Genomic DNA, 9,386 nt, shown 5'->3' with positions numbered 1-9,386 from the left:
AAAGAGAGAGAGAGGTAGAGAGAGAGAGAGGTAAAGAGAGAGAGAGGTAGAGAGAGAGAGAGGTAAAGAAAGAGAGAGGTAGCGAGAGAGAGAGGTAAAGAAAGAGAGAGGTAAAGAGAGAGAGAGGTAAAGAAAGAGAGAGGTAAAGAGAGAGAGAGGTAGAGAGAGAGAGAGGTAAAGAGAGAGAGAGGGAAAGAAAGAGAGAGGTAAAGAGAGAGAGAGGTAAAGAAAGAGAGAGGTAAAGAAAGAGAGAGGTAAAGAGAGAGAGAGAGAGAGGTAAAGAAAGAGAGAGGTAAAGAGAGAGAGAGGTAAAGAAAGAGAGAGGGAAAGAGAGAGAGAAGTAAAGAAAGAGAGAGAGGTAAAGAGAGAGAGAGGTAAAGAAAGAGAGAGAGGTAAAGAAAGAGAGAGAGTTAAAGAAAGAGAGAGGTAGAGAGAGAGAGGTAAAGAGAGAGAGAGGTAAAGAAAGAGAGAGGTAAAGAAAGAGAGAGGTAAAGACAGAGAGAGAGGTAAATATAGAGAGCGAGGTAAAGAAAGAGAGAGGTAAAGACAGAGAGAGAGGTAAAGAGAGAGAGAGAGGTAAAGAAAGAGAGAGGTAAAGAAAGAGAGAGGTAAAGACAGAGAGAGAGGTAAAGAAAGAGAGCGAGGTAAAGAAAGAGAGAGGTAAAGACAGAGAGAGAGGTAAAGAGAGAGAGAGAGGTAAAGAAAGAGAGAGGTAAAGACAGAGAGAGAGGTAAAGAAAGAGAGCGAGGTAAAGAAAGAGAGAGGTAAAGAAAGAGAGAGAGGTAAAGAGAGAGAGAGAGGTAAAGAAAGAGAGAGAGGTAAAGAGAGAGAGAGAGGTAAAGAAAGAGAGAGAGACAGAAGAAGGAAACAACGAGGACATAGAGACTGAAATGATCTGATTCTGGTTTTCAGGGAAGTAAAAGTAATGAAGATATGAAATACAGTATTGTGGAGAAAGAAAAGAAAAATCAATTAACATTTATATAAAAATGTATATTTTATACATTTTGTATCCCGATATTTAACTTCTGCACTATTTCACATCTTAAATTCTTACTTTACATTTTCATTGCCATCGACTGCTCTGTAGTTTTTGTGCACATGTAATAAATAACAAACAACTTAAACCCAACAATAATAATAATAATAATAAAAATATGATTTAACTAAAAAAACATGGAAACATTTAAAGTCTTCAAGATTCAAACAGGATTAACAGACTACAGCAGCGGCTCCATCAGGCTGCACTTATACTTAACAGCGCTTTGAGCTAAATGCTAACCATTGGAAGTTTAGCATGCTAGCATGCTATCATGAGCACAAAGGCTTCAGAATGAATGAAGAATCATTGCAAACCCTAGAGACCCGTTGCTAACACGGCTAAAAACTCCGAATGAATACATAAATAAATACTACAGAAAGATAAAAAGCTTCCATCACTGCAAGTTTCTGCTTTTACTGTGTGTGTGTGTGTGTGTATGTGTGTGTGCGTGTGTGTGTGTCAGATTTAAGCCCATGTAACCACGCTCTGACCTCAATCTTCATGCAGAGAGCAGATTAGTAAATCGGGGTGAGATTGGCTCGTAGGCTACAGAGAGGGATTAGTGAGTCTGCACGTGATTGGACGATTGCCCGATTGTTAGTGAGACTCAAGACTGCAGCTGTTGATGTTTATGTTTATGTTGTTATTGTTTATGTTGTTGTTTGTGTTGTTGTTTGTGTTGTTGTTGCTCTGCATTCCTTTTTATTCAAGGAATCATTTTGCATTTTTTGGGAAACACACTTAGTTGCTTCAATGCAGAAAGACGATTGATACCACTCTTGCTCTTGCTCTTGTTTTCTTACTGTAAATATAAGGCTACAGTCAGTTAGCTTAGCTTAGCATAAATGCAGGAAACAGCTAGCCTGACTCTGTCCAAAGGGCTCCATTACCAGCACCGCTAACCAGGACATAAATCAAAGTGTAATGTTCGGATGTTTTGGACAGAGCCAGGCTAGCTGTTTCCTGCCTTTATGCTAAGCTAAGCTAACCACTGACGGCTGTAGCTTCATATTCACTGTGACACAATGCTGAACTATTCCCTCAATGGATGTGTAAGTTGATTAATGATGTTAAATGAATCAATGAAACACTTCCTGCCTCTCCTCCTGTGTAAAGCTGCCCTTTGTTCTCTGCTATTTATGGAACGAGCGTCACTAATCTGACCTGCAATTTCATTTTCACATAAGCTTGTGTGTGTGTTTACCTCACCTGTCTTACCTGTGTGTGTGTGTGTGTGTGTGTGTGTGTGTGTGTGTGTGTGTGTGTCTACAGGTGCTGGCCACAGGTCTGTCCGGTCTGTACTCGTCTCTTCCGGGCCGGCTGCAGGTTTACAGCGAAGACTGGCACTGTCTGGACCAGGCCGACTGGCAGCAGGTAATGATGACCACACAGTGAGTGAGTGATGAATGAATGAATGGATGAATGAATGGATGAATGGATGAATGGATGAATGGATGAATGGATCCATGACAGTAGTGAGTTTGTTGTTAATGAGTGAACAGAAAAGAGGTCCTGTGTGTGAATAATAGAAGGATTAATAGATGACGATGTTTGAGAATGTTTGAGTGAGTGAATTACTACGTTTTGGCTCTGATGATGGCGATAGATGAGTTATTAGAGTTCATCCTCTGGGGAACATGAATGTTTGCACCATAGTTCATGTCAATCCATCCAATCGTTGAGATATTTCAGTCTGAAACAACCCAAAAGATTGTTTCCTGCAGCATTTATTTGCTCCTGCAGAAGATAATATTTACAACCAATGAGTTGCCTTCTGGTCTCTTTCTGCTCCTAAGCTAAAATAATAAACAATAATTAAAAGACTGATTGATCGATGACGTCACTCCTACCTGGTTTTTGGGTCCACAGGTTCCAGCTCTCGTCCACTTCCTGCACTCCCTGGACTTCTGCAGCGCTGTTACCAAGGTAAGGTAACACACACACACACACACACACACACACACACACACTGATTGATGCTACAGCCAGCTGTCTGTCTCTCAGGTGGCTCATCCCTCCATCCGGTCTCAGCTGCTGGGTTACATCTACAACGGCTTCCTGGTGCCGGTCCTGGCTCCTGCTCTGCACAAGGTACGAAGACTCGTTGCTGTTAGCTTTTATCTGTTAGAATAGTAAAAGTAAAGAAGCATCACATGAATTAAAGGCTTCACGCTTCCATAAACGTTAATGTGTGTGTGTGTGTGTGTGTGTGTGTGTGTGTGTGTGTGTGTGTGTGTCAACGTGCAGCTGACGGTGGAGGAGGTGATGACCACCACGGCCTACCTGGATCTGTTCCTGCGCTCCATCTCAGAGCCCGCCCTCCTCCGGAGCTTCCTGTCCTTCATCCTGCTGCACGCGCACGACAACGTGCACATCCTGGACACGCTGGTCAGCAGGGTCAACACACCTTTCCAGGTAACACACGCTTCTTCTTCTTCTTCTTCTTCTTCTTCTGCTTCTTTTGTTTCTTCTTCCTCCTCATCTTCATCACCTCTTCATGCTTCATCGCTCCTAATGAGATGAACCTTTGAACCGTTTCCGTGTCCTTCAGTTGGGCACGGTGTCGCTGGCTCTGTTCAGGACTCTGATTGGTCTCTTCTGTGAAGACGTCATGCTGCAGCTGGTGTTCAGGTCAGTTTCTCTGAACGTAGAAAACAAACACCAGGTATTAGATGTTGGTTCATCTGTGAGAAGAGAACCAATGGTGCTCGTTCTACCGTAGAATAGTAACTCAGTAAGAATAAAGAATAAACAACACAATAAATGTACAGTACAGATCCTCAGGGTGACAGAACAACAGATACATTTTAGATATGATGAATTAATTTGCCAACCTAACCGTTAAGTCTGCATCCTTGAAGCCTTCTCTTTTGTAAAAATCAGATAAACTGTTTGAAAACATGTTAAATAAAGCAAAGAGACACAACTCCGGCGCCCAGCATTGATCAGAGATACTAGCAGTTGCATTGGGTCTTCACGATCTCTTTCGGCAGTGGTGCATGCTGGGACTGAGCGGCGTCCGTGTGTCCTCAGGTATCTGATTCCCTGCAGCCACCTGAGCGGGAAGCAGCGCTCGTCCCTAAAGCGGAGGGACTGTTGCTCCTCCGGTGCCGCCTCCTTCCTGCTCCTCTTGCCCTCCTGGAGTCCCGGGAACCTCCTCACCGTTACCACACACTCAGAGCACATCCACTGGCCCAAAGGAGCAGGTCGGTATCATTCAACGTACACATGTAAGTACTGTCTTAACACGTGCTATCACGCTAACATTAACCTTTCTGTCTGCGTCAGATCTGTCAGTGTCAGACAGCGTTGGTTACTGTCGGGGCTCAGACTTTCTGATGGATGTAAACTACCTGCACTACCTCTGGGACGCCCACCAAGCCATCTCTACTGCCCTCAGGTTAGTGCGTCCTCACCTCCTCCACCAGGAAATCAGGGGACGGACTACAGATCAACCGGGACCTTTTTGTTTAGATGCTGCTGATTGGAGTCATGAATGGTTATTATTTCGTAGTTTTGGCCATATTGTTGTTGTTGGCATAACCTATTATTCATTGGTTTTATTCTGGAGACACAGAGATTCCACATCAGACTAGTGACGGAGGAAACATTGAGTTTTGGGACATCTGCTGGGCATCATTTGGAATTACATTTTTTGGGAAGGATTGAATCACCTGTCGTTTTAAGGCCTCATGGCGACACTAGAGGGAAAATGAGAGGATCACTAAAGTCAGTAGGATTGGGTCTCAGTGGCTCTCAGTTTGATGGCAACGCATCCAGTTTTTGTTGAGTAGTGGTGAATCAACAGACAGATGATCCGTTGATCCAAATAAGATATTATCTTATATGTCCAGCATCTTCAGTTCTGATGAGTTCTGCTTTGTCTGCAGGGCTTGTCGGCTCTGGTCGTCTCCGTATGATGGGATCGACCCTTCACCTCAAGACTTCCGATCGGACACACCCAGGGACGACATAGAAGACGAGGATGAGATCGTACGGCGAGTCAACAGTGACTCCATCTACTCTTTCTTCATCGCTCCTCCGCCCTCAGCCCTCTCCCTGACGCCGTCCTCCTCAGATACCTTCTCCACGGGCAACCAGGCAGGACGAGCCAGCTCCGCCCTGGAGCTGGAGTGGGACGACATTTTTGCAGACAACGATCCCTCTTCGCCAGCGTTGACGGACGCGGCACTAGCGAACGGCGGCGTGACCGCGGAGGTCGACAGATTCGTCTCGACACCTCAACACATCCAGGAAATGCGACGCACTGCGACCAAGCTGGTGCGTGGCTCGTACGTGGAGGAATCCGAGTTCGAGGACGACGTTCTGGTCTACAATCTAGTCGCCCAGAGGGAAACGAAGGCGGACATTTTGGAGCGAATCATGGCGGCAAACCGGCGGGCACGCGGGGGCATCTCAAAAGGCCAGCGGGTGTTGACGGCGACGGCGACGACGATGACGATAACAACAATGTTTACGACAACGGGAAAGACCGTCATAGAAACGGTTAACAGTATAATGTCGACAAGGAGGAGGAGCGAGGACGGAGGGAAAGAGGAAAGAAGGAGCGAGGATTATGTGAAGGAGGTGAGGAGGAAGAGGAGCGAGGATGGAGGGAAAGAGATGGGGAGAAGGAAGGAGGAAGCAGAAGATGAGATAAAGAGGATGGATGTACAAGGAGGATGTCAGTTTTTCACCAACGGCTGTAACGCTCAGAATCACATCATCAACGAATGTGATGATACGGTCGAAGACAACGAGACATTTAAGCAAAACCTGAGTGACTTCAAAGCTACTGTCAATCACGAACATCGCAAAACACAACATCCCACACCATGTTTACCGACTTTACCCAATGGCCACACTGAATTTGAGCCACGTGACCCTTTGGCGACCGATGCAAAGTCTCCAAGTCCACCTGGCAACAGAGTCGCCAACAACGATGACTTCCTGTCCCAATACCACAAGCTCATGCTCTCTTTAGGGGTGGACCCGGACTGTGACGACGTCACTAACGACATCAACGCTTTCAGGAGGCGGGTGCGAGTGCTGAGGCAAAAACTGGAAGAAGAGGAGGAGTCCTTCTTTAGCTCCTCGTGGGATGACGGAGAGGAGGAGGCGATGGAGGAAGTGGAAGAGGAAGGAGAGGAGAGGAACAGTAGCAGTAAGAAAGGCAGCAGGAGGCATGGAGTTCCCTTTACAGGTCTGTGTTTTCAACCACGACTGAATACGATGTTGAAGTGAGTAGAGAAGCACCTTGAAGGGGCTTTATTGTTGCACAAAAGTCAGGCTCAAACTTAACGAGCGAACAGAAAGGAAAAGTGGAGGAAGTGAAAAGTCGGCCACCAAAAAGAGGAGAGAGTCACAATGTAAATGTAAAGATAGCTGATAAATAATGCAGCAGAATAGTTTTCAATTTGACCTTTTCAGGTGACCAATCATTTCTTAATGCTCTACTCTGGTCAACATAAAAGCATTATGCAAATATCATACAAGTGTAAATCCAACTGCTGTGCAGAAACTCATCTTTTAAAGATGCAACGACATTGGAATATTTATTTGATGAAGAGTGCAAGTTGAAGAAACGTGTGTAGAGCTTCATTTATTCTGTTGGCAGTAAAGAAGTTGCACATATTCTAATTTACTGAGATGTATTCTATAGTTAACAACGGTTGGTTAATGTTTTACTTGGAGACCCATTAAAAGTGACTTAAAGAAGAATACATAAAGTAATTAAGAGGAAAATGTCCAAAAACAATAACAAAGCTGCGTTGCTGTCGGGCCATCACAGTTAAAATCTCTTCATTACTGAATAATCACTTTTATTGGTTCACTAACCTGTAGGTCCGTTCATCAGCGTGCTGTTGTCCCGCCTCGAGAACCTCCTGGAAAACTCCATCGCCGTGAACCTGCTGGTGACGGGCATCCTGGCCCAGCTGGCGTCGTACCCGCAACCTCTTCTGAGGTCCTTCCTGCTCCGCACCGACGCTCACGACCATCCCAACGTACGCACACTGCACCAGGTAACATCCACGCGTCATGTACGTCTGATGCCAATGCTTCAGGCCTCTAAATGATAACGACGGGGACCCTTTTATTCCCGTAGGTGTTGGTGTCGGTGCATGCTCAGATTGAGCGCTACGTGGCGGCCAGGCCGGACTTCTCTGCCCTGGTTACTCAGGCCTGGAGGTTCTTGTTGGCTAAAGACCAAGACAGCAAGTTTAGAGGTTAATGAACACACACACACACACACACACACACACACTTCAACACACACACAGATGGGACAAGAAACCGCCCCAGCTGGAGGTTTTAGTGCCGGAATAAAACCAGGTAGTTTATGTAGAAGTTACAGCAGCAGTATTAATGGGTTTATTATGTTAGTTTGCTTTAAAATGGTTAGATCAGAAGATCTCATTCTGTGTCCATTAAATATGAAGCTACAGCGAGGAGGCGGTTAGCAGCGACTCCAGGAAGTTAATCGTTAATCCTCCCGGTTGCTTGTTTACAAATCCTACTCAGGCGGTAACCTCCGGTCCTGCCGAGTGAAGCCAAAAACCTGCATTCTCTCTAGTGTCCACCAGGGGGCGACTCCTCTGGTTGTATAGAAGTCTATGAGAAAATGACTCTACTTCTCTCTTGATTTATTACCTCAGTAAACATTGTAAACATGAGTTTATGGTCTCAATCTCTAGTTTCAAGTCTTCTTCAATACAGCATGATGTTCATTTAGTACATTATGGTCCATTTAGAGTCAAACAGACCATGAAGCAGGGGATGCTTTAGGGCGGGGCTACTGTGATTGACAGGACTCTACCATGGTCTAGGGGCCGTATGGCTTTTTGTTGAGGGAACCAGTGACGCTAACCTCCTGTGGGCAAACTAAAATACGACATCCGCTCTATGTGCTGCATGAATTCAAAGTCGTATATTTTCAGACACAGTTTGTCGATCTTTGTCTGAAGCCGTCTCTGTCACGTTCGTGTCCCAGAGTGCCTCCAGTCTCGGGGAGGCGACATCATCCTGGACCCGTCTCTCCCCAATGGCTCCGTGAGGACCGCGCTGGCCTTGCCTCCACTCGCGGCCCTGCCGCCATGCCCTCCCATCCCCCCTCAAGCCAAGAGCCGAGTGTTCGCCATCGTCCTGTTCGCCGAGTTCCTGAAAGAGCTGGCCGCCATCGCCCAGGAGCACAGCGTCGCACTTGAATGCACTGCGGAGGAGTGACTCACCGCCCCCGCCCGGCTTTAAATATCTGAGAAACTGCCAAGCACAAAACATGCAACACGAATGATGTCACAGTATAATATTTACATGTACAGTATCTTTATATTTCTAGCAGTACTTGAACATTTTCCCCGTGTGAATACGGATGATATTTATATGTTGATGAATATTATTTTGAAGAGAAATCAAGTTTTCTATATATTTGTGGGATCAAACAGTTTTCTACTCTGTTTTCTGAACTCTTTGCACTTCTTGATACGGAACAAATGTTGGTTATTTCAGAGTTTTATTATTATTTAGTCTTATTTCAAAATGCCTGTGTCGGCCATTTTAAATCAACCTCATTTGAGTAGTAATAACAGTAACCTTAATCGAACACATTGAAGTGACTTTACAGCAGATGTTCTAAACATTTATCAACACGTTAACTTGTCTGCTAGCTATAGCTGCTCGGGCTGAAGGTTTGGAAATTCAATTTGGAAATTTAGACACAAACATCTTGAAAAGAAAAGCTTTACCTGCTCAACTTAATCATTGTTTATGCTTTAACAAGCTACTTCCTTCTTGTTGCTCCAAAATGTCTTCCTTTTTGTTTTTTAGAGCAACTTTTTGGTTTTGAAGTAATACACAGCATGCGATAGTTGCCGATTGCAACCAGCTGAATCTTCTCCCGTTACAAGACTGCAGATCGAGAGCCGCAGAGTGCAAAACTGTGGTAACGCAGTAACACGGACCCTTTTACAGTTTGTAGACAACGACGACGTAAGTGTTAGCACACACGTGTTCTGGTTGTCGGCTGTAAACGGGTTCATGATAAGACTACTTTAGGAGAGGAAGTCAGACGGCCGCAGTTTCACAAGCGTGGAGAGAACTACGGTGGCCTTCAGGTTACCTAAATATATAAGTGTTTGGTTTGTCCTTTCTGGGCTACTGTAGAAACGTGGCGGTGCAACATGGCGGACCCCGCCACCCGCTTCCAATGTAGATATGAAGGGCTCATTCCAAGCTAACGAAAACACAAGGATTCTTAGTTTCAGGTGTTTAAACACTCATGAAATCGTAGTTATCAATATTATATTATTATATATTCTGATAATAGATCCCCTGACATGCTACACAC

At 45.1% G+C, this 9,386-nt stretch overlaps 1 protein-coding gene across 1 annotated transcript; it reads left to right on the top strand.

Annotated features, from left to right (window-relative positions):
- The first annotated feature begins 2,067 nt into the window (after positions 1-2,067).
- On the top strand, positions 2,068-9,127 carry LOC116385430 (protein FAM160A1-like). The gene is made up of 12 exons (XM_031850921.1): positions 2,068-2,094; positions 2,315-2,416; positions 2,912-2,968; positions 3,047-3,133; positions 3,290-3,457; positions 3,594-3,673; positions 4,076-4,248; positions 4,331-4,442; positions 4,933-6,245; positions 6,887-7,065; positions 7,149-7,269; positions 8,034-9,127. Exons 1-12 carry the CDS (start codon positions 2,068-2,070, stop codon positions 8,264-8,266), a joined length of 2,652 nt encoding a protein of 883 aa, XP_031706781.1. The 3' UTR covers positions 8,267-9,127.
- The last annotated feature ends 259 nt before the right edge of the window (positions 9,128-9,386 follow it).

This window comes from Anarrhichthys ocellatus, unplaced genomic scaffold (genome assembly GCF_004355925.1).
Source record: "Anarrhichthys ocellatus isolate YVR2014 unplaced genomic scaffold, GSC_Weel_1.0 scaffold11, whole genome shotgun sequence".
NCBI classification, from domain to species: Eukaryota; Metazoa; Chordata; class Actinopteri; order Perciformes; family Anarhichadidae; genus Anarrhichthys; species Anarrhichthys ocellatus.
Note: the sequence above shows the minus strand (reverse complement) of the source record. Positions and strands in the feature narration are given on the sequence as shown.